The 25,670-nt window shown below is 37.1% G+C and overlaps 1 protein-coding gene and 1 pseudogene across 3 annotated transcripts in view; both read left to right on the top strand.

The window, feature by feature from the left end:
• The first annotated feature begins 4,897 nt into the window (after nt 1-4,897).
• ZMAT3 (zinc finger matrin-type 3) overlaps nt 4,898-25,670 on the top strand; it is a 33,548-nt gene continuing 12,775 nt past the window's right edge. Inside the window, exons 1-3 of one of the 3 annotated variants that reach the window (XM_039856019.1) lie at nt 4,898-5,083; nt 5,228-5,346; nt 8,532-8,857. In XM_039856019.1, coding sequence (XP_039711953.1) covers nt 8,588-8,857 — 270 coding nt within the window. In that variant the 5' untranslated portion in view covers nt 4,898-5,083; nt 5,228-5,346; nt 8,532-8,587. The remainder of the gene's footprint in view (nt 5,084-5,227; nt 5,347-8,531; nt 8,858-25,670) is intronic. The other 2 variants (XM_039856018.1, XM_039856020.1) reach the window with 2 other exon arrangements.
• On the top strand, nt 12,599-12,717 carry LOC120597273 (uncharacterized; annotated as a pseudogene).

Consider the following 25,670-nt stretch of genomic DNA (forward strand, 5'->3'; position numbering starts at 1 on the left):
TCCTAGTCCAGTTCTTCCCTTTGGCTTGTAGTAGTTACCAATTGACCCATTGAAGTAGCTAGTACTTCATAGCAATACCTCTTTCTCTGAGCCCCTGCCTCTCTGACAAGAGGTAATAGATCCAAAGATGAACATCTGATACACTCTTGTCCAAATAAATTCTGTTAAAATTTGGAACAGAAAGAGCTTGAGACCTAGTCTTCTCTGATGGTGGAACTTTTAAGCTGTGAGACTTGGGAACTATTGGCACCTAAATCTCCTTACTGATGAGAACAAGACTGCAGTGAAAGAGAGTGAAGTCTATTTACCCTAGGAGAGAAAGAGATCTGCGTGCGTGTGTGCGAGCGAGGGAGAGAGAGAGAAATTCCGGGTAGCATCTGAGTCTTTGGATCCAGGAGTCCAGCTGCCTTTCTTCCTTCCATGCTTTCTGCCCAAATTAGTTTTGTTCTTCTGTTATTGCCACCAAGAAATACACATACTGAACAACTATAAGGTTTATAGCAATATTCTAAGTTCCCAAGGAGAGGCAAATCAATGCTGAGCCTCTACCATGTTGGGTACTGTACATATATTATATTTTTTTTTATCCCAGCAATCCTATAAAGCTGGTCTTATTTTCTCCATATTTCAGACTAGGGACTTGAGACTCAGAAAGAACCCATGCTAGGTTAGAAGCATCTACATAGAATTTGAATTCAGATCACCAAATTCCAAAGTCTGTACTTCTTTCAACAAGTCATATTGTCTTAAATTCTGTGTGATTTGTTTTGCTACTCAAAGTGCGGTATAGAGCCTGGCAGTGCTGGCATCACCTGAGAGCTTGTTAGAAGCACAGAATTACAGTCCTGACGTCATACCTGTTGAGACATTATCTGCATTTTAACAAGATCCCTAGGTGATTTGTACATATATTAGAGTTTGAGAAGCTCTGATTGAGTGAAAAGCTCTGGAATCATTTTTCTCATCTGTAAAATGAGTAAATCAATATCTACCTCACTGGAGTTGTTGTGAGGATTATGTGAGTGAGATAGGTGTGAAAACCACTACTACAGTGCCTAACACAATAGGCTCTTATTATAAGTTAGTGTACATCCTTTCCGACATTAAAGAAATGTGTCATTCTTCCCATTATTGGATAGCAATGATACACACAAAAATTGTTGATAAGAATATATGAAAAAAAAAAAAGAATATATAGATACATAATGAATAGGTATTTCTCCCAAACAGAATAGTGACTATGAGGGTGAAGGGTCAGGAAGAAGTGTGGTTTGGCTTTCTTTGTCATAATAGGTGTGCAAAATTGAGTTCACATTAGTGTTGACAATGGCAAAGAAACTGTCAGAAGCTAACTGGTCTGAATAAGGGAGATGTATTATTAGAACAAAAAATAACTCCAGTATTTTTTAGAATTGGCAGAGAAGTTGTGCAGCTTGTGAGAAGGAAAAGGATATTAGGTCAGGAAAGGAATATGGAGTTTTTAGGAAAGTAGCTAATTATTTCCACTGCTTGGAGATCTTAAGACCTAAATTGAATAATCTGACAATCACAGGTTACAGAAAAGGAATACGATTGCTATCATCTTAAAAGTATTTATTTTCTCTCTTATATAGTGGTAAATCTGCCCGCAAGAAAGAGTGTAATTTTAGTAATAGTACAAGCAGATAATAAAGTTACTTTAAATGTTTGAGTATAATGAGACTATATTTATATGCCAGCAATAATTACTTAAAATAAAATAGTTTTCATTTGCTAAACAAAAAAGCATATTTTCCCTATTTCAATAATAGTGATAATATATCAAATATTGTACCTATGATGAAGAAAATCACAAAATCTTATTGGAGGACAAGGGAGTCTTGAATCATTGTAGAGTGGTTGGAAAGAGAATATTGTAAAATTTTAGCTTCTCTCCGGATTAACTTATAGGTTTGTTACAATTCAGATGAAAATCTCAAGGGAGTTTATCTTGAGGAATTTGACAGTGTGATTCTAAAGTTAATCAGAAAGTATTAACAACAAAGAGCAGGCAAGAACTTAAAAAAAAAAGTAAGATATATATTTTTATTTTTATCAAATAATCTGTGTAGTTTAAAGAATTTTGAAAAGGGAGAGGCTTCTATTAGGGATCTTTGCATAACAAATTAGCCCAAATTTAACATCTTAAAACAGCATTAATTATCTCACATCATGTGATTGTTAATTTTATGTGTCAACTTGACTGGATCACAAGATGCTCACATATCTGGTGTCTTTGAGGGTATTTCTGGAAGAGAATAGCATTTGAGTATTGGTAGAGTAAAGCAGATTGCCCTCTCAGTGTTGGTGGGCCTCATCTAAGCTGTCGAGGACTGAAGAGCTATCTCCATAGCTTCTTTCAAGCTAATCTTTGGGACTGGGGATGGGGGGAGGTATAAACTTCTTGGGGATATACACCAATACCTCTTGGGTGAGAAAATTTGTTCCCCTGTGTTTGTGGCAGATTACATTACTGTTTACAATTAGCCACCACACCACCCTCTTGTAAGAAGATTATAATCCATGCCCACTGCCATGTAATTTGCCTATGGAAGCAGTTGACTTCTCCACTGACTTGGGGTTTGACCGTATGAAAGGCTTTGGCCAATGGAATTTGAGTGGATGTGTTGTGACACATTAGGGAAGCCGCTTTAAGAGGTCTCACATGTTTCTCCCAGCTCTCTGGCTTTTCTCATTTGCCACGAGAATTGCTAAGTCCCACATAGGGGTTGATTCTTCAGCTCGGGACCTGGAACAAGACCCAGGGAGCTGCCCTGCAGCATGTAATATAAACAAGAAATAAACCTGTGTGGCCATAAGCCATTGAGACTTTGTGGTTGTTTGCTTTTACAGCAAAATGACCAATTCATTGTGGTCTAATTTATTTTTTCTTGCTGAAACTCATGAAGTACAGCTATTTCAACACAAAACCTCTGACTATTGTTACTGCCATGAGGTTCGAATGTCTATTAAGCAAACCTCTGAGAATTGCCTTCTTATTACTCCCTGAGTCAGGGAAGGAAATGCACTCATTGTCTGAGAAAAGTATATGACTAGGTATAGAGGACATGGAAATGTATCTATGTGCAGAGCTATAGGGTGGGGTACCTCAGTTAATATTTCAGATTTTTACCCTGACATAAAAAATGGCATAAAACAGTAAAATAAAAATGTGAAAACTCTAATACATGTATCCTTCCTGCACTCGAAGAGTTTATAGGGCAGATGAGTAATCTCTTTAAGTAAGTATAGTATGAGGCAATAAATAATAGGCATGTTAGCAAGGTGTGCAAAGAAAGTGCTATGGAAGCTCATCAGAAAAGAGGCCTAGAAGGATAGGTAGAATTTGGAAATGCAGGGTTGGGGGCCAGAGCATTTTGCACTCAACCTGTAGATCTAAATCACAGAGGCAGGAAAGTGAGTAGCATGGATAAGGAGGGCCCAGTAAGTAAATGTGAGCGATTCTGTTTTGTTCAGTGTTTAGGAAACTGATGCGAGGTTAGGTTGGAAAGGTAAGCCGGGGCCCTGTTGTGGTCCTAGCTAAACAGTGTTGATTGTCAAGTGGCTAAAGAACATGCAGTAAAAGGGCTGAAGAGTGGATTTCAGCAGCATTTATTTTAAAAACAATGTAGCCATTTAGAATTTTAACACTTAAAGTATGCATACATAAACAGGAGAATCAATTCAGATAAATTGTTTTCAACTCAGGCACGACCTGTTATGCGCCCCAAATGGCCTGTGTACACTAGCTGTGTGTGTATGGTTGCTAAACAATCATTGTGTTTATGAAGTCATTTCTGGAAAACAGCCTACCTGTTTTTTTAGTAGTGGCATTGGATGGTGTTTTCAGCCAAACAGCTTTAATTTCCTGTAGTAGTTTGCCCATTACTAGGGCACATCTTGCTATATACTTAGATCTCCTTGACATTTTAACTAACGATTAAAAAATAAGCAGTTAAAAAATAAGCATACAATGTAAATGTACTTAATGACACTGAACCGTACACTTAAAATGATGAAAAGTGGTAAACATTTATATTTTACTATAATACCCCCTCCCTGAAAATTTTCCTATGGGAGAATTTACAAATTAATAGAATTTTAGAGCTGGAATTTCCTCAGCTTATCTCTCAATGTCAACCCTGAAGGTGTCAAAGTTGACTATAAGAGGATGTGACATTCTAGCGTTAGCCAATCTCTTTCTGGTTTTTCCTGTCTTGCACGTGAGGCTTCAGGAGTCAGGAAAATGTCTTCTCTATGTCTTTCCCATGTGAGTGTAGGGGATAGGGCAAAAGGGTGTGTGTGTGTGTGTGTGTGTATGTACGTGCGTGCGCGCGCACTAGTACGATTTGAGACCACTAAGCAGGTAGCCACACTCTGCTTCCTCCATCCTGGGGAAAAGTGCAGTTTAAAGGATCCTGGACATTTTGGGAGCGCCACTCAGCAACTTTAGCCGACAAACAGCAGACTGAGGGCGCGGCTGGAATGAAAAGGCTTTGGATCTCAATGACAGTAGATAAAAGTTGGAATAGCTCTGGCCAGGCTTCTGCTGTGAATCAACTTTCCAGGCTATATGACGAACAGCTCTCAGGACCTGTCCACTGGCGTTGGCGGTGGTGCATTCTCCTTTTGACTTGCACCTTTGTTTACCATTCCCGCCCAGCGCTGCTGAGCTCGCAGTGTCAGTACCTGTCCACCCGGCACCCGGCGCGCCAGGGATGCTGGAGCCTCTGGAGCCGCCGCCGCCGCCGCCGCCGCCGCTGCGCCGCAGAGCCAGCTCCGCCAAGCACATGCGCAGTGGCGACGCCGGGCAGGCGCCTTCAGTCTCTTCTTCCCCCGCCTCCTGGTTCCGCAGTCACTTCCTGCAGCTGTTTCCCTGTGGGTCGGGTTGGACTGACTTTTGAGTCAGCCTTCAGCTGCGGAGAGGGCTCGGCTGGGGCCAGCTGAGAAAGTTGCACCGAGGGAGGCGGGGTTGAGCCCGGCCGAGCCGGCGCGCAGGGCAGACAGCGGCGGGCGTCCCTGGCGGACGCGGCGCCCAGATCCCTGGTGCGTCCGCGGGGTTCCGGTAAGTGCGGGCGATCTGGAGCCTCGGGGCATTGAGGAAGAGCTAGGACCTGCGGGGACTAGCGGTTCCTTTCCGCTGCGATCTTTCCACCTGCCCTTCACGTGACAGGCTTGCGCTGCTTTTATTTATCTGTTTGTTTTTAAGACTTTCACGTGCTCCATTTGGATCATCTAGGCGGGCAGCTGCGTTGGCCCTCGCGCTGGCCGCCCCCCTCTCCTGGGAGACGGGATTCCATCTTTCGTGATGGCATCCTTGAGATTGAGGTGCGTGTGTGTGCGCGCTTGTGTGTATGCATGCACATTTTAGGAATGTAAGGTATATGTGGGCGATGCTGAAGTATGTGTAGCTTTCATTCAATATGTAAGCGAGGCCCTAGGGTTAGGCACCGTTGAGACTGGAAAACATTCGCCAGTTTAGCAAGGCCTCGTCTCCCCCAGATTCCGGCGTTCTTTAGAGTCTTCCTTATATGATATACCTTACCTCAGCTGATTATTTTTCTGTTTTTCTCTCATGCCTTCTGGCTGCGTTCTGATGGCCTCTGAATAATGCTCACCGTCTTTCCCTCATTTCCAAAATTTCCAATTACAGACTTACCTAGTTTGCTGGGGTGCCAGCAACCTTTTCCTTTACACTGTTCTTTTTGTAGATTTCTCCAGATGAGAAAGTGATTGTCTTAAACACAGTATGTGAAGGGTAGGCCCCAGTCCAACCACGAAAACTATGCTATGATCATTATTTTTCTTTAAACAGGGTACACCATGAAGCTTTGATTTTTCTTTATTGTCCCTTCAGACCTTTCCAAACCGGGACATTAGTCACCATAAATCCTTCATTTATGCCATGTGAAGCATCAAATAGATTGGTTTTTATGACCTGAAGAATATTTACATCAGCCGTCAAGTTAGTTTCTTTTAATCTAATGCAGTAGTGAAATGGATCTGAGTCACATATGCTTTGGTCTCTCTATATTCCACCATTCGTGCTTTCACTGAAGGTTTGGGTTTGTTTCTTTTAGATTTGTATTTTATGTTAACTTTTGTTTGCAAGCATACTAATACCTGATATAATTGTCATGCATTCTTTTTGGGAGTTGACATCATTTTGATTGTTGAATATTATAAGAATTTTGGAAGATTTAGCTGTACTTTAAAAATTATAAAGATAAATGCGATAATGGGTAAGTCTGTACCTGGTGAGAATTTTTTTCTTCAATTTGGGGGATTTTATCACCTCTGGAAGAGGGCTTCTTGTGAAGGGCCTTTGATGGAAATCTGTAGGCAACAATGGGAGACATACTAGAATTTCCTCAAGTGGGAGTGAGCTTTCATAAAACAAGTCCAGGCATGTCTAAACAATTGGTAGTGTTAGATTTTCAGTTTATATTAATGATTTCCTTTATCTAGATGTTTTGACACCCTCCTCTACCATTTCACTTCTGAACTGGCAGCTTATTTATGTCAATTTGGTATCAGAGTGTCTCTGTACAGGTAGAATGTGTAGTCTTTCAATAGTATGAATTATTATAATTCAGTAGTTAAACTTTTTGAAAAAAGTGGTCTTTGTCCTTTTAGTTTTCCTTCTAAAAATGTCCATAGATCTGTCTTTGCTTTCTGAATGTGTATGCTTGATTTAATTGAGAGGAATAATACGATTACAGACAACCTGACTTTTCAAATGTTCTAAATCTGTATTGCTTCTTTTTCTGTTCCCAGAGATATGGACAGCAGACTTCTCCTTAAGAATAAAATATTATTGTTTTTCTAAGTGTTATGATTAATATGAAGTATTGTTAAATACTCTGACTAATAATTATGTACTTTGCTCTTGAGTACATTATTTCCTTGTTGCATTGATATCCTCTGCTTCCCCCAAATCCTGAATTTAGTATAAAAGTTGTTACTTGACTGTAATTTCCAAGTGTGTGTACTTATTAAATGTGCTAAAAGAGACTTATAACTTTTCAAAATTTACTTGGTTAATTTTAGTCAATCTGTGCACATATTTCAGATGGCAAATTTCAGCAGCTTAAAATAGCTATATTCTCTTGACCAAGAAAAGAGGTTTTAATAGTATTGAGAGAGTGGAAGGAATATTGGATTTTGACATACAGATTTTAACTTGGGTTAATTAGAATCATGGTAACTCAAAGTGTGTACTGCGGTTCATTTTGAGATATTCCGGGTTAGAAGATGCCATCTGGGTGGGAGGCAGGAGAAATCATAGATAAAATTGAAGAGGGATTGGACTATATTGAGTCTTTTCTGAGGGAAACACAATAGAGACTATCAGTTTAATAAGAAAGGGAAAGGAAATAGCTGAAAGACAAGAACTGGAATTATATTGGGGCTGTGGTAGTGTGATCTATTTCCTCATTGGACATTTATGTGCTACATTATTTTGTACAGGTAATTTACCTTTAGAAGGAGAGGAAATCTGATTTTATAGTGGACCCATGAATATATTCTAAGGCTATAGGAGATGAGATCCTAAACTCAAGGGCCTACGGAGAGCAGAGAAGTAACACGAATACAGGCAGCAGGCTGAGTGGGGATTGAGGTGGCCTGGAGAAGTCAGGCTTGGCTCTCAGGGGCACTACCCTTAACCACTACCTAGCTAATTCTTGCCCATGTAGCACCATGTGCCAAGTGTGCCAGATCATCCTTTGATCAAGAGAAGACACGAATATCTTGATTTTTAAATGTTGATGACTAATTCAATTTAAAAAATGAAAGCAAAACAAAACACTGTATATTCTAAACAGAGCACATCTGTGGCTGCATGGCCTACAGGCTATTTGCTTGCAATGACTCTGCTGTGAGGAGTCATTGGCTCAACTATTTAAGTGTTACTCATTGATCAGAAGGTACACTTTAAAAAAAATTTTTGTCACAGGGTAACTCTGAGTTATTCCTAGAGTTCCTTGGTATTTTAGTTAGAAAGTGCTTTAAGGATTCTGAGAAGTGACACACTTTATTTCATTCTTTTTGATGTCATTTGGATAGAAAGACTAGTTTGGATGGAAAGGAGACATTTACTAAGGTTCTTAGCTGGTTGAATTTTGTCTATGCATGATTATCAAGAGTGTTTAAATGTAAGAGTGCCTGAGGGAAGGGGTCTGGACTAGGTGACCTTTGATGTCCATTTCGGCCATGTGACTTTTAGATTTAATTAGTCATGGATGCAGTACTATTAGTGTTCATGGGCTAGAGGGACCGTGGTTGGAGCTGTGCCAAGCATTATAAGCCAAAGCTATAAAGCAGCTCTCAGTGGAAGAGCGTTATGTCAACGTGGAGTAACAGATAGGGGAAGTCTGCTAGATGAGGCAAAAAGAAAAAAGTCCTAAAGATTGTTTGGGGAAGTAGAGGAAGGGGTAAGGTGGTGTGATCATTTACATGTTATATAGCTGAGGACATATTTTTAAGTGAGTGTATTTTTGCTGTTGATTCAGATCGAAGACCTGACTTCTGCTTGCCCATTGGATTATGTCCAAGGCTTTCGTACCCAATGATCCTCTTGCAACACGCCGGGCTTTCTCTGCCTAAGCGGCCCTCATCCTCTCCTCCTATGTCAGTGGCCACCAGGTCTACAGGAACCTTGCAGCATCCGCCCCAGAAGCCTTTTGGGCAGGAGGCTTCCTTACCTCTGGCAGGAGAAGAAGAGTTACCTAAGACAGGGGAGCAAGACTCTGCCCTGGAGGAGCTATGTAAGCCCCTGTACTGCAAACTCTGTAATGTCACCTTGAACTCAGCGCAGCAAGCCCAGGCTCATTATCAGGTAAGGAAAGAAAAGAAAATCAAGCATTTAGTGGGAGAACATTTTAGGACTTTGCCCATTTTGGAGTTGTCTCTCCAGACATGACTGATTGTGTCTGGAGTAATCAAGATGGCTTAGTGAACAACGAAGTATGAGTTTATTTGACTAAAAGCTTAATGTTCCTACTTTAGAAGAAAGCATCCTTTTTTTTTTTTTTTTATAGAATGTGGTCTTAACCTTCTATATAGTTAGCTGTATGGCATTTGATAGCTTACCTGTCATTATCTGTGTTGATGTACAAACCTGTGATCCTAAGGAGAACAGGTATTTAGAGCATGACATACTAAACTCAGTTCAATGTCAAGAGTGCTTAGAAGAATTAGTCTTATAAATATTCTCTTCTAGCTAATATAGTTTGCATCAGTTCAAGGTGATCTCTGTCTATGAATCTTATGCTTTTCTTTTTTTGATTTCTGACTCTCCTTAAATATCCTGTCACTGCTAAGGACAACACAGATATCTTTTTCTGTGTGAGAATAAAATGACATTGGAGTATTGAGAAATCAGTGTATACCTTTCACTTATAAGAAGTATACACTGATTTCTTTTAGTCTGTTAGTATGAGCTGATAATTATTTCTAAGATTTAAAGCTTTCATCTCTATGTAGAATAGCTAGTGGAAAAGACGATTTTAAAGAGTATTCCTACATTAGAACAAATAGAAAATTAAATTTTGGCTAGGAAGAGAGTACAGTATTTCTTTTAATTCTAGAGTGTTGTCTGTTTAAAATGATAACATTCCATTTTTGGGAGAAAAGAGACCTGAGAAGTAATCAAGGCCAAATGCCACCGAGTAAAAGGGTGTCTTCTGGGTCATCATTGATTTGACTGGTTATTCTCTCCAGGAATATCTGCAGTCATAAGTCAGTATGATAGGAAGATGACTTACACAGCTATTTCTTCTATCATGCCACTATAACTTTCTCCAGCTTCAACTTTTTACTTATTCTGGGTGTAAATTTTCTTTTCTTTTCTTTTTTTTTGTTATGTTTTGATCCTAAAGACTTCATAACTGTATATGTGAAGTATTTTGATGATATATTCTTATCTCTGGGATTTAAGAAAAGATATTGCTTCCCTGGAGTTCCTTTTGTTTGGGTTTGTTTTGCCTTCAGGTGCAAAGGGTTGAGTTACTTAGATCTCCCTGATCTTGGCACATGTCATCATTGTGCCATGTTATATACTGGTTTTGTTATTACATTTTCCCCAACTCCCACTCATTTCCTCTGTACCACTTCCCACCACAGTGGTTTGATACAAGGTCTTCCTATGCCAGTTTAACCATTTGAGGGGAGTCTGTTAGGATGATCCACCTCAAACCCAAAACTTTATGCTACCTTTCCTCTTTATTTATTACTGTGGAATGTTTAGTTTTATAGCCTAAGACTCACTGAAATATCAAACTTGGGTTTTAAAGTTTTGATTTTTAGCTATATAATGCCCCTAATAAATCATTAACTTGGGAGCAAACCTACTTGTGTGCCTTTTAAAGAAGAGTTGTCTACTTTTATGAGGGAAGACTCTTGGGCATTGTGTAATTTTAACATGTATGTGTGGATTATACCTATACCACCTGCCTTTTTTTTTTTCCTCCTGATATCATTTGTGTCTCTATAGACAGTGATGGCTGCTTCTGGTTATGCATAGAAAGAATACAGTTTGAGCAGAGTCATTGGAGTACAAGCCTTAAGGTAGATAAGAAACAGAATCAACATTTATTTAGATTTTTTTATCCTATGTTGTGCATGTGTACTCTGAATTTTTTAGTTGACAAGATTAGTAATTATACTTAATTTCAGCCCTGTTAGTCATACACAGTGAATATATAAATTAGAAAATATGAGAAAAGGGAAATAAAATTTTAGTAAATTTCTCAATAATCAGAATTATTAAGTGTAAAAGTTGGAGGAGAAGGAACAGACTGTCATAGGGGACAATTTAAGCAGTAAGAACTAGGGTAAAGATAGAGTAAAAAAGTAGCAAGTGGTATTAAGAAAGTAGAACCTAATAGAAAATGAAAAGTTTGAGTGTAATAATAGCATGCTTCTAAGATCTTAGAAGCAAAGATTTGAATGAAACCAATGTAATTGGTAATTCTTAAGGAAGGAGAAGTTTTTCATAGGAAGATAAGGCAAGCATTTAATGTATAAAAGTATAGAGTGATTTCATTAGGAGAACAGAGAAGAAAGCTAATCTTAGAAGTGAAATCTGGATTTCAACAAGATAGAAAATGGTCAAGATGAAAGAGTGTGGATCAAGAGTATCAGAATAATAAATAATCAGAGCATGAACATAACCTAGAGGTGAACCAACATAGAAGCAAAGCATAGAATGTTAGCCTGAAAGATGCATCAAAGGCTACATAGAGAGTATGTAAATAGGCAGTGATTCTTAAAGAAGTCCCTTTAACATTTCTTGTAATACTGGTTTGGTGGTAATGAACTTCAGTTTTTCTTTGTCTGGAAAGCTCTTTATTTGTCCTTTGGTTCTAAATGGTAGCTTTGCCAGGTAGAGTAATCTTAGTTGTAGGTCCTGGCTTTTCATTGCTTTGAATATTTCCTGCCAATCCTTCTGGCCTGCAAAGTTTCTGTTGAGAAATCCATTGACAGTTTTATGGGAGCTCCTTTGTAGGTAACTAACTGCTTTCCTCTTTCTGTTTTTAAGATTCTCTTTGGCTTTAACCTTTGGCATTTTAATTACGATGTGTCTTAGTATGGGCCTCTTTGGGTCCATTTTGTTTTGGGACTCTCTGTACTTCCTGGACTTGTATGTTTATTTCCTTTGCCAGGTTAGGGAAGTTTTTAGTCATTATTTCTTCATATAGGTTTTCAATCCCTTGCTCTCTCTCTTCTCCTTCTGGTACCTCTATAATACGAATGTTGTTATGCTTGATATTGTCCCAGAGTCCCCTTAAACTATCCTCATTTTTTTGGATTCTTTTTGCTGTTCTGATTGGGTGTTTTCTGTTACCTTGTCTTCCAAATTGCTGATTCAGTATCCTACTTCATCTAATCTGCTGTTGATTTTATTTAATGCATTCTTCATTTTAGTTATTGTATTCTTTATTTCTGACTGATTCTTTTAAAAAGAAGAAAAAATTAAAAGTATGAGTAAGAGATATCACAAAAACATTCTCACTGACTAAGGTGAACACATAATAAAAGCAGTGGATCAGCTAACACTGAAAGCTAGTACAAAGGTTAAAAGGCAAAAGTGTAGGGAGAGCATGTGTAATTACAACAGTAAATTAAGGGATAAACATAAAACACACAAAAGAAGTAAAAAATAATGCCAAAAACTTAAATGTGGAGGAATGAGTTAAAATGGTAGTGAAAATAGAATATGTTAGAACTTAAGCAACCGTCAACTTAAAATAGACTGCTAGAAACATAGCTTGGTATGTTTGAAGCACATGGTAATCACAAACCAAAAATTGACAAGAGATATACAAGAAATAAAGAGAAAGAAATCCAAACACAATACTAAAGTCATCAACATAGAAGACAGTAAGAGAGTAAGGAACAGAGGAGCTACAAAAGCATTCAGAAAACAGTTAATAAGATGGCAATAGCTATATATTTATCAATAATTACTTTAACTGTAAATGGATTAGGTGCTCCAATCAAAAGACGAATGGATAAAGAAAAAATAGTACATGTGAACAATGGAATATTACTTGGCCATAAAAAAGAATGAGGTCTTGTCTACGGCCATGCTACCCTAAACAAGCCCGATCCTGTCTGATCTCAGAAGCTAAGCAGGATCGGGCCTGGTTAGTACTTGGATGGGAGACCACCTAGGAAGACCAGGTGCTGTAGGCATAAAAAATAAAAGAAATAAGGGATCGTAAGCTGACAAGGTCCTTGCAATCTGTGAGGTCAACCAAGGGTTGCCTCGCCTTAAAAAAAAAAAAAAAAGAATGAGGTTTTACCATTCACAGCAACATGGATGGACCTAGAGGGTATTGTGCTAAGTGAAATAGGTCAGACAGAAAAAGACAAATACCATATGATTTCATTTCTGTGTAGAATCTGAAAAACAAGCAAGACAGAAGTAAACTCATGCACAGATAAAACTGATGGTTGCCAGGTGGGAATAGGGTTGAGGAATTGAGTAAAAAAGATGAAAGGATTAAGAAGTACAGATTGGCAGTTATAGAATAGTCATGGTGATGTAAAGTACAGTTTAGGAAGTATAGTCAATAATTTTGTAATAATGATACATGGTGTCAGGTGGGTACAAGAGTTACCCAGGGTATACTTTGTAAGTTATATAAATGTCTAACCACTATGCTGTACACCTGAAACTAATATAATATTGACTGTCAACTGTAATTGGAAAAAAAATTTTTTCTAATCAACTGACAAAAAAGGCAGTGACCTAAAAAGGCTACTAAAGACAAGGGTAAGAGAAATGAGTAAGACTTACCAAGACTCAGAAATAGGTAGAACAGCAAGGATTGTTGACTAATAAAGTGGTTGATGAGATGGTAAAAGTAAAGTTTTATTTCAACTCTAAAAACCTTCTTTGTAATTTTTAATTTAGAGTGATACCAAGATTGCAATTTATTATTTTAGTTATGTGTGAGATAAAAGGGATCAGTGGTAGCCTGTTTGTAAACTAGAAACATGTTTGTATGAAGTAATAAATCACTGTGATTACATTACTCAAAAAAAATGTTCTAGTTATTTGACACCATTGTTGAAATTGCAAAGTTTCAAATTGCCCGTGGTATTGTAAACAATTCTCAGTCTGGTTTGAGCAGTGTTACACTAGAGTCAGACTGTATCATGTTCCAGTAATCCAGGACACACAATGAAACTGCTCAATAAATGCTTCCCTTTAAAGCTCGCTACCATCTTTCCCTGACATCCTGATGTTCCCAAGCTGGTGCTGCCTGAGCAATACCCGTGTGTGTCTGTGGTCACCACAGACTTACTTTTATTCCCAAGATTGTTTAAACTGGTCAGTCTGCTTCAAAATACCCTTAGCTGTTCTTTTATTTTAAATGCAGTTGCCTGATTTTGCAGTCTCAAAATTATGGTTTTATTTATGTATAAATTTTAAAAAAAGCCTATGGAAGTAAAACATCTCTTCATTTTATTAAAATCTGCAAGCTTCAGGTTACTTAGGGCAAGCCTGGCATGGGGTTACACAACACTTAGCAGCATAAATGCCCAGAGGAAGAACCACTTTAGGATGGAAGGTCATTAACAGAATTTAAAAAAAGCAGAAAGCATAGATAAATTTTGCTAAGGCATCCACAGTTTAAAATAAAATCAACCAATTTATCTGCTAATTTACGTATTTGAAAAAGAACCAGCTACTCAAAGTGCATTTCCAAAATTTGTCATAAACATGGATTTCTATTTGTGATATTTAGTAGCCAAATAACAACCTACACTATTAGATTAATTAGAGAGACAGAACACATTTAAAAAAGTAGTCCTAGCATTATGATGCTGAATATAGGAATTTTTTTTTTTTTTTAAATTTATGTCTACAGCATCTAGTATTCCTAGGTGGTCTCCCATCTAAGTACTAACCAGGCCTGACCCTGCTTAGCTTCCGAGATCAGACAGCGGGCTTATTGAGGGTGGCATGGCCATAGACCATGGACCATGGCTCTCTACTGGGACGTGAACCCAGGATCTTCTACGTGTAAAGCAGACATGCTAACCGCTATACTATGGAACCACATCCTGAGTATAGGAATCTTAATTCATAATTCAAAGAGTGCAATTCGATGTTATGCCAAAATTTAAAGTACTGATTTTGGCACATACATTTGAACATTTATCATTTAGGTTTGGATGGCATGATCAGTAACTCTAATCTCAGCTAGTTTTTATGTTTTCAAAATTCTCTCATCTAGTTGTTTTCCCAATAAACTTGCAGTGAACTGAGATGGTCAAAATATACCTCCTTAAGGGACGGAAGCTCTCGATGACCCTGCTATTAGTAGGATCTCACCAGCTTCCTGCCTTCCCACCTGAGTCCACCTCTACTTTGTTTCTTCTTATTTCAGGATATCTCTTCTTCTATACAAGGCTTATTCTTCACCCTGTACTTTGGATTTCATCACGTGTCATCACTCTGTTCCTCCATCACATTAAAAGCATGCTTTCCATATAAATAAAAATAGCAACAGCAACCTTCCCTTTACTTTTAATCCCTCTTGTTAGCAACCTTTCCCTTCTCTCCTGTCCTTAGAGTTCTACCGGCTATAATTGTCCTCTTCACGTCTTTATTTCTAATTCATTCCTCTGCCCTCTGGTTTCCATTCCAATATTTTACTGAAATGGTCCTTTCCAAGGTCACCCATGATCAGCCAAAACTAGCTCTTTTTCACTTGACCTCTTTGTAGCATTGCCACTGGTACTTTGCTTCCTTAAAACATTTAAGATATTCTACTTAAAATAATGCCTATAGAACAAATGAAAAGCTAATGTCTTCTTGCTTCCTCACCCATCCCCTACCTTTTCTTCTCTATTCTCCTTTCCATCTTGAGTTGGCTATAGTTTTACTTTGACATCATCAAGGTTGATCACGTTTTTGTTTATAATCAAATTAAGTTTTCCATGCTCAATTTGCAGTTCGATTACAATTATTGAAAATCGACATTCAACTTTTGCATTCATAGCAGTAGGGGAATACTGTTCACTACAGAGCTGTTTCCTTCTCTATGTTTCCAGTGTCCTGATTCTGCTAAACAAAAGCTTTCACAGACAAAAGCTTTAGTAAAAGAGTTTATTGAGCCACATGCTAGCCAGGAAAAGGACCAGGTCCCAAGACATGCAGTCTAAACCACCAGCAGCAGGGCTAGGTGGACGAGACAATACATCTGCCATCCTGGGATTGATGGGACTTCTATACAATGAGTTTGGGAAAGAAAGATGTAAGTTGTTTTGAAAGAATTTACATTGGCTATAGATAAGAGGGGCAGGTGAAGGTGAAAGTGAAGAGGGGCTAGTTCTAGGATAGGTGCATAGTCCATAAGGAAGAAATGTTTGCTCTTTTTGGATTGGTGGTGGACATCAGTCCACAAAGTTCTCATGTAAGCAGGAAGTGGGGGTACCTGGTAGATGGTGATGCCTGGCTGTTCTCTTTATATAACTGAGGAAATAGCCACCGGGAAATTAATTCAAAGTTTCAGCATACATTTGGGAATGCAAGTTGTCTTTTGTTGGTTTTTGGCCTGCAGCTGTTAACCGATTAACTTCTCTTGTCTCTTCCTTCAATCCTCTGGCTTGCTGTAATTTAATGTAGGACATCTCAGAATTTTTTTCTTGTCAATTCTGTGCTACTCAAAAGAGATGTTGAAGTAGATAACCCGTTCTTGAATAGCAGCAGTTGCTCAAAATCATGTCCATTTTAGTTTGCTTCGTATGTGGATTATGACTTTAAAATAGACTTGTTTTTCTTTGAGTTTCTGACACTTGAAAAAAAAATAGAAGAATTTTATGCCTTTAAAAAGACCATCTACTAGCTTTTCTTTTTATTGGTTGCAATCCATTTCATTTATCTTCGTGAAACGTACTAATTCCCTGTTCTATTTTGGACTAGTTATTTCACATTTAGATGATGACTTAATTGTGTAGCTTTTTGTATTTCCTAGAGTTTTTCATTGCCTTTCTTCTTTTCCCTTCAATCTCTTATATCCTCATTTTCCCCTTCAAACTCAATCACATTATCTATTGTGTGGAACTCCCGTTTTATCATTAGTCCTTCTGCTTGCTCCATTTTCAACTTGTTGCCTTCTGGGTTTGCTGCATGGCTGTCAGTTTTGGACTTCTCTTCATTGTTCTCCCGCGTGGGCTACTATTTTCTAAATATGCGTGTATATTTATTTATTAACTTTAAATCTTGTTTGTCTTCACATTACTTGAAGGAAGAATATACATAAATGTATATTATAACATATCTCCCTCTTTAAAATAAAGTGAGAGAGTAACGGGAAATAAATTTTTCTGAGCCATTGTATGTCTAAAACTGTTTGCATCATACTTTCATATTTGACCGTTTTGTGGGTGACTTACTTTAATTTTAATTTTAAGCCTTTTTTTCTGGAAGCATTTAGTCTCCTTTTTATCCTTGGTATCTGAAATTTCACAATGTTGGATATGTCTAGGTCTGGGTCTTTTTGCATTTGTCCTTGTCAGCACTAGTATATCCTTTCAGTTTTCATACTCCTGTTTCTCTGGAGCTCTGGGGAATTTTCTTTTGATACTATTTCTTTGACAGTATTGTTCTCTATATATTTTTCTCTCTTTTCCTGGTAATTCTGTTAGCCCCATCTGGGACTAGCTGGATGAATTCTTTATATTGCTTATCTCTTCTCTTATCCTTCCTTTATTTCTTTATTTTAGTTTCTGAGAGGTATTCTTGATTTTAAAAAATTTTAACAGTGATATCTTTAATTTTAAGGATCTTTTGATTTCTTATTGTTACTTTTCCAATATCTGTTTTGTAGGGTATTAGTTAAGAACATGAAATCATGGACTTTGGGGTCAGACTAGTGTTCAAATCGTAGTCTTACTACTTACATGGTATATGATATTGGAAAGATTTCCTAACTTCTGTATGCCTCATGAAGCAGATGATGATGATGACAAGTTAATATGTATAAGATATTCAGAACAGTTTTGGTACCTGAGATATTTTTTAATATTGTAGAGTTTTCTTGGGGTGCACTGGAGCATGATGGCATGGGTTCTGGAACCAAATTGTCCCCAGCTCTGCCATTTACTTGTGGCTTTGGGCAAGATTTCTTTTTCTTTTCTTTTTAATTCGAATAACTTTTAACTTACCATCCAGTTCCAAAAATAGCACAAAAAATTCCTGCAGGCACCTCACCCAGATTCTCCAAATGTTAATATTTTACATAACACAGTGTAATTATCAAAATCAGGAAATTAATACTGATAACAATATTATCTAATCCACAAACTATTTACATTTCACCAGTTGTCAGCCGATGTCCTTTTTCTTGTTCCAGGATCCAATCCAGGATGAAGTTTTGCATGTACTTGTTATGTCTCTTTTAATCTGGGCAGGTTTTACTTTTTCTTTGCCTTTTTTTATGATCCTTGTAATTTTTGAAGAGCTGTTTTGTAGAATGTCCTAATTTGGGTTTGTTTGATTTTTTTGGTGTAATTAAGTTCAAGGTTTGTTTGTTTGTTTGTTTGTTTGGCAAGAATACCACAGAAGTGATATTGTGTCCTTCTCAATGTAACATATCAGGAAGGACATGATGTGAATTTTTTGCATCACTGGTGCTATTGATTTTGATCACCGATTAAGTTGGTTCTCTTTTGTAAAATTATCATTTTTCTTCTCATGCTTGATGAGTATTATGGGTAGTACTTCGAGACTCCGTGGATATTTTATGTCTCATCATGTTTTACCCAGTGATTTTAGCATTCATTGATGATTCTTTCCTGCAGTCCTGCAGTGATTATTATTGTGGTGTTTGCCAAATGGTGATTTTTTTTTCTGTTTTAATCATTCTTTCTACATTACTAGTTGGAATTTTACTTTAAAAAAGAACTTCCCCCTATCATCATCCATCCATCTATCTATGTCTCACTATGGAGTTATGGATTCTTATTTTAGTCTAGGGATATAATCTCTTACTGTCATTATTTATTTTGATGTTTAAATTGTCCCAGATTTGACCTCTGTGAATTCCTTCAAGTTAGTGCTTATGTCCTTTTGACATGTCCCTATAGTTTTGTTTTTGTTTTTTTTTTTTTGGCATACTTCCTTACTTCCTGGCAATATAAAATATTCCAGGATTTTTTTGCACTTTCCTCATGCCAGGCATTTCTTCAAGGAGCCATATTTCTTTTATTGCAGAATGGTATTTAGAAAACAAAATCTGAGTGCAAGGTATGCTCTTTGGTACTGAGTTGTCATTGTTTCTAGAGCCTCTCAGTGTCAGCTAGGAATATATATGTTTATAGATGCATAGTCTTAAGGAAGAGTGTTTGCTCTTTTTAGATTGGTAGTGGACATCAGTCCAGAAAGTTCTTGTGTATTTATCTGTGTACATATATTGAAAACTGAAATCAGACTGATACTTCCAATTTCAATATACCAAGAAAGTGTTCATTTTAACCTTCCATCTTTTCCTAATGTTTAACTCCATTCTTTGACAGGGAGAAACTGGGCTTTAGCTCTCCTCCCCTCCTGCCCCCCATAAAGTGTTTTGGGGATTTATAATCTATATCTCTGTGAAAAACAAATCTACTAACCAGAGGATAACATTTGTGTATTGTTCTTTTTGTCTTTAACATTGCAGTATATAGTCAAAATACTGTTTTACAGAGTTACTTAGGTTACAGAGATGTTGTTTGCCAGGTTTCTCATTTGTAAAGTTAATGTTGTAACGTGCGTGTGTGTGTGTGTGTGTGTGTGTGTGTGTGTGTGTAGTAAGTATCATGGAGGAGATGCTTTAAAACTATGTGAATATATGAAGTTTTTTCTCAGCTCTCTCTTCATTGTGGTTATGTTATTTATTTTTTCATACAGTTAGGTTTGTTTGTTTCTGTTTGTATTTCATTTTGGATCCTTTCTAATCCTTGTTGGCTTCTATTATTTTTTCTAAATCTGTGAAATGTTAATATAGTTCTAAAAGTCAGAACTATGTAAAAACACATACTCAGAAAAGTGTCACCCACCATCCCTTGCAGTCCATTTTCATTCCCCTATTATTTATACATTTTTTACATGGTTTTACTCCCCTGTTTGGTTATTTAATGTTTTACTTTCTGTTTTGTCAATTTTTAATGGTATCTCAGCTAGTGCATATTGTAGAATGATTGAGCTATTCTACTTTCCTCTTTCCTTTTTCTTTTTTTCTCCATTTTTTTGTTGCATTATTTCCATTGTATCATTAACATATAATATTTGAACATTAATCTTTCATCCTCCTCTTTACCTTTCATTTGGTCTTTGATCTACATTACACATATGAAAATATCATCAGCCCTTTTGCTGACATTTTCCCAGTCACTTCATGGTAAAATTAAGGGCCAAGAAATACACATGGAGTACTGAATTCTTTATAGGTTTTTATATTTAAAATATTTTTCGATAGTCTTGACACATGAAATACACATGGAGTACTGAATTCTTTATAGGTTTTTATATTTAAAATATTTTTCTATTTTAAATATTTTTCTATTTCATGGAGTACTATATTTAAAATATTTTTCTATAGTCTTGACACATGAAATACACATGGAGTACTGAATTCTTTATAGGTTTTTATATTTAAAATATTTTTCTAGAGTCTTGACACTTGATACAGGGATGATTGGCTGGATATAAAATTCTTGGTTCACACTTTTATTGTTTTTAAAAAATGCTGCTCCATTGTTGCTTTGTTTTGCAAATCGTGGATGCCATTCAAATTCTTTTGCCTTTTTAATTCCTTGTTCTTCTTGCCTGGAGAGCTTGAAGAGTGTTTTCCTTTTTCTTTGAATGCTTAAAGCTTTTAAAAGATAAACCCTACATTTGATTGTTCTTGGTTAAGTTTCCTGGATACTCGGTATGCCTTTTTTTGGTATTTAGATTCAGGCCTTCATTTACTTTTGGACAATTTTAGACAATTTTGGACAATTATATTTCAAATACAGTTCTGTTTGTTTCATTTTCATTCTTCAGGAACTCCAGTTTTATATGTTATTCCTTCTTGTCTTCTATTTCCATTGCTTCCTCTCTGACCTTTAAAATTTTTCATTATATCATTTTTTTCTTGATTGCTTTTCTGTCTTAAATGCCTCTTATTGCATTTTCATTTATGTCTATTCTCTTTTGGCACTTGTATTTACTCCTCATTTTTAACATAATTCTTTTTTTTCCCTGAGTTTAATTCTTTTCATTTCTCACTATGTTTTTTTTCCATTTTTCTTTGTACATTTTGAATTCCTGATTCAAGGTGATTTTTCATATCCCCAAGTTCTTGTTTGAATATATTTAATTCAATTTGGAATGTTTTCTTAATGTTTTTTTTCTTTTTCATGTTTTTTTTTTGAAGAGAGGGGGCACATTCATTTGATGTGTTGATTTTTTGGTAGTAACTTTGTATAGTTTTCCTCTGTTCATTTTGTGGATTTGGGGTAGTTTATGAGATTTTTAATTCATTGGAAACCTCTTCTGTCACTGCAGCGAAGTTCATTTCTTTAATAATTTTTTTTGGTGGTCAGGGGAAGGTTTGTATGTCCTCCGATTTTTGTTTTGTTTTGTTTTTATCTTGCAGACACCAGCTTTTCCTGTGTTGCTTCTTTTTCCATTCACCTTCCAGTTGCTTAATGGTGTCTCTCCCTTCTTTGCCTTTTTCTTCTCCAGAAGCCAGTTTGAAGATAGCCACTTCAGATCACGTATACATTCAAGCCCCTTTCTAGCAACTGGTGGTTGGATCATGTTTTAGTATTTTCAGACTTAGGAGACTTACTTTTTCTGGCAGTGGTTATAAAGCAATTTTAGGTCTTCTGCTTGCTAGCCCCCTCCTCTCTTCCCTGCAGTTTTTATCAGACTGTTATTGCTTATGGCAGGAGCATGAGTGATTGCTCACTGGGTTTGATGTTTTGTCTTTCTTACCTACCGTTACTTTGAAGTCTGGACATTCTGTGGTGTTTAGTTATGTGAAAGGCATGATTTTGTGTGTAGCTTTATTTGTTTTTCTTATCCTTCTGTATTGTTTGTAGAGGATATATGGGGAGATACAAATCTAGGAAACCTGGTACCCACCTATCTCAGGCAAGTTTTTAACTCTCTGAGCTTACTTTCCTCATATGTAAAATGGCAATAATAATTATACCTGCTAGATAGAGATTTCATGAAGTTTAAATGAGATGATATTTATGAATTATTTAGAATTGTCAGTCATACAAGTGCTCAAAAATTGTTAGTTGCCGTTTAGTACCATTATGTTATGGATGCAATATCTACTTGACTTCTGTGGATGCTGCTTTGAAAATAAAATACCTGATATTATTTATATTTGACCCATCTTAAAGTATTGTGTACCTCATCTTCTGCCTTTTCATGGACTGTGCTTCTGTGGCCGTGCTTCCTGCATCATCTATTTTGTTGCTTTTTTTTACTGACTTCTTCCTGTTGTCATGCAAAGTAGGCTAAGTAAAACCCATCTTAAAAAAAACTTTTACTGATCCATTTCCCCCTCTAACTCTATACCTTAAGATTTCTCTGCTCCCTGTCATAGTAGTACTCTTTTAAAAGGTTGCCTATACTGGTTGTCTCTATTTTCACGTTTCCTTAAGACACTCCACATACCTTTTACCGTCTACTATAATGAAATGGTTCTTACCAAGGTTACTCTTCACCTTTCTCTTTTCAGATCCAAGCATTACTTCTGTGTCCTGACTCCACAGTAGCATTTAATCTGGCAGACCACTCCCTTTTTTGTTGTTGTTGTTTTAAATTATTATAAAATCCTTCAGACTTAAAAAAAATACTGAAAATAATATAGTGAATTTGTGTACTTGCCATCTAGCTTAAAGAGTGAAAATTATCAATTCATTTGAAGCCCCTCATATTCCTTTCCAGCTATATCTTTTCCTGTGTACCCAGGAGTAGCCACTTTACTGGACTGATATTGTTCTCATACTGATTTTGTACTTTTGCTACATATGTGTTTTCTTATATAATATGTAGTTTTCTTATATAATATATAGTTTTGATAACCTCCATATTAAAGACAATTCTTAAATATCTTCTGCAACTTGTCCTTTTTATTCAACATTTTGCTGAGAATCATTCATGTTGCCATGCATGACTCTAGGTAGAATGTTTATTTTCACTACTGTGTATAGTGTTCCATTGTATAAATAGACTACAATTTATCCATTATCTTGTAGATAGCCACTTAAGTTGTTTCCACTTTTCAGCTGTTACAAATAGTCCTTCTAGGAACATTCTTAAAGATATCTCCTTAGATGTGTGTTTCTGTTTGGTAATGCTTAGAAATAGAGTTCCTGTGTTATAATACATCTAACTAGACCCTGCTTTTGAAACACCTTGTTCTAGGCTTCCATGAGACTACAATTGTCTGGTTTTCATCTTACTTCATAGGCCAGGCATTCTCAATCTAGTTTTCTGCATCCGCAGTCTGTATTTTAGTGTCCTAGGGTTTTGTCTCTGGCTGTCTTCTGTATATTCCCAGCTTCTAGCTTTAATTCACTCTAATTTATTCCTTATGCCGGTCCCTGGATGATCTTTATCAAATGCAATCCAATCATACCACTGCTTTGCTTAAAATCCTTCAGGGCTCCCTACTATCTCTAAAGTTCAAGTTCTGAATTGTGGATGAAACCATTAAGGATTGGTTCTCCTGCATATCTCAACTTCTACCTCTTCTCCAAAGGATCCTGAAGACTGTTTCTCCAGCATGCTGTGGGCCTTTGCTCAGACTATTTCCTTCGTTCACAATTTTCTTTCCCCTCACTCCTTAAATACCTGGAAAACTTTTGCTCATTTTAAAAGATGGCTCAAATGTCCCCTTTTCAGAGAAGCCTTCCTTAACACATTCAGGCAGAACTAAGACATTCCTTCTCAGTATTCTAACAGTTTGCTTATCTCCATTAAATTACTGGATTCATTTATCCAACAAATATTTACTGATTGCCTATATTCTAGAAACAGTTGTAGACATTAGGGATAGAACAGTAAACAAGACAGACGAGGTTCTTTTTTTCAAGGAATCTGCATTCCAGAGGATAGGAAAGAGAAAAACAAAGTAAATAAACATTATTATTTTAGATAGTGATAAGTGGTACTATGGTCAAGTAAAATCAGACAATGTGGTTATGTGATAGAGAGCGTGTATATGTTGGGGGGCAGGGGGAAAGTAATGGTTGTGACACTTCAGATTGAGTGAGATGCTGTTTGAATTGATACCTGAAAGATAAGAAGGAACCAGCCATGCAGCCACTTGAAAGAACATTCTAGGCCAAAGGAACAGCAAGTACAAAGGCCCTGCAGCTAGAATGAGTTTGGCTAGAATAAGGACCAGAAAGAAGGCCAGTGAGGTGGGAGCATAAAGAGCAGGGTGAAGAGGTGCTATATGAAATAAAATTTGAAAAGCGAATAGGGCCAGATCATGTAGGGCCTTATAGGTAAGATTTGTCGATTTTAAGTCTAGTGGGAAACCATTGGAAGATTTTATGTGAGAGAGTGACATGATCTGATTTATGTCTACAATTATTACTCTAATTGATATGAGAATTATAGGAGGATAAGAGTGAGAGCAGAGACCAGTTAGAAAGTGGTAAATGTTGGTAGCTTGGGTTACTGTGGCATTTGCTGTGTCCATGGAAAGAAATAGAATTATTTAGGATATATTTTGAAGGTAGGCTGATAGGACTGGCTGACAGATTAGATGTGTTGCTTTTACGGAGGGATGGAGTCAAGAAAAGGACCTCTTGGCTTTTCTTGAGTTACCTGGACATCATTTTCTGACATGTGGATGACTGGTGGTGGTAGCAGTAATGAGAAAGTTCTGTGGGGGAGGAATCAAAAATTATGTTTTAGATTTTTCAAGTTAAATATGTCTCTTAAGACTGCCAAGTATGTATGGCAGGAAGGCAGTTGGAGCGATGGCTCTGAAGGTCAGGGATCGTCTTAGTCTATTGAGACTGCTATAACAAATTATGAGACTGGATGGCTTAAACGGTGAAAATTTGTTTTTGCAGTTCTAGAGGCTGGAAGTCTGAGATCAGGGTCTGCATGGTTGGGTTCTGGTGAGGACCCTCTCCCATATTGCAGAGAACTGACTTCTTGTATTACCACATGGTGGAAAGAAGGTGAGGGGTACTTTTGGCCTCATTATGAAAGGACGCTAATTAGGCTCCACCCTCAAAAACTAATTACCTCCTAAAGGCCTCACCTCCTAATACCATCATATTGGGATTAGATTTCAACATATGATTTTGGCAGGACACAATCAGTCCATAACAGGGATGGAGATAGATAATTTTAAGAGTCACCAACTTATAGATTTTAAAGCTATGAGACTGGGTAAAATGACAGTTTGAGTGTAGGTAGCGAGAGAAGATTGCTGAGGGTAGAGCTTTAGACACCATAGCATTTAGAGAATGAGAGGCAGGGGTGTGAAAGGGAGTTATAGAAGACAATAGAAGCGGGGAGTATCAATTGTGTCATGCTGCTTAGAGTTAGAATATGATGAAGGCACAGAGGTGACCCTTAGATTTGATTCACCGGAGGTCACTGTGACTGTGGTAAGAGTACCTTTAGGGCATTCCAGTGGTCAGAAGGCAGAACTTAACCTAAATACTTTGATTAACTGCTTACATATCTGTGTCCTCCTCTAGAGCATGTACTAGTGCTATTTATTTCTAGGGATTAGCATGTAGTAGATGGTGATTAAATGTTTGCCTACAGGTTTGATTTTTACAATGCAGTTTAAAGAATAATATAATGTTTTACCCTCATTTAGAATGCTTTTAGACCACTGACCCTTCCCACTAGTCCGTATCACTTCAAGAGGATAGTCATGTGAATAACTTAAAGAAAACAGAATGAGAGAGGCAAATCCATTTTAATAGAGGTTCACTGCGTCCTGAAGCCATGCTGTAGTGAAATGGGGCCTTGCTTTGTATTTGGAGGGCTTGCCTCAAGGTCTGGACACTACTTAGCCCTGCTAAAGGTGTTGGTGGCAAGTCCCCCATACCCTCTGGATTATACTTCCTCAGCTGTCAGTGTGAATAATATGAACAAATTCGTCTTA

This window comes from Pteropus medius, unplaced genomic scaffold (assembly GCF_902729225.1).
Source record: "Pteropus medius unplaced genomic scaffold, Ma_sr-lr_union100, whole genome shotgun sequence".
Taxonomy (NCBI): domain Eukaryota; kingdom Metazoa; phylum Chordata; class Mammalia; order Chiroptera; family Pteropodidae; genus Pteropus; species Pteropus medius.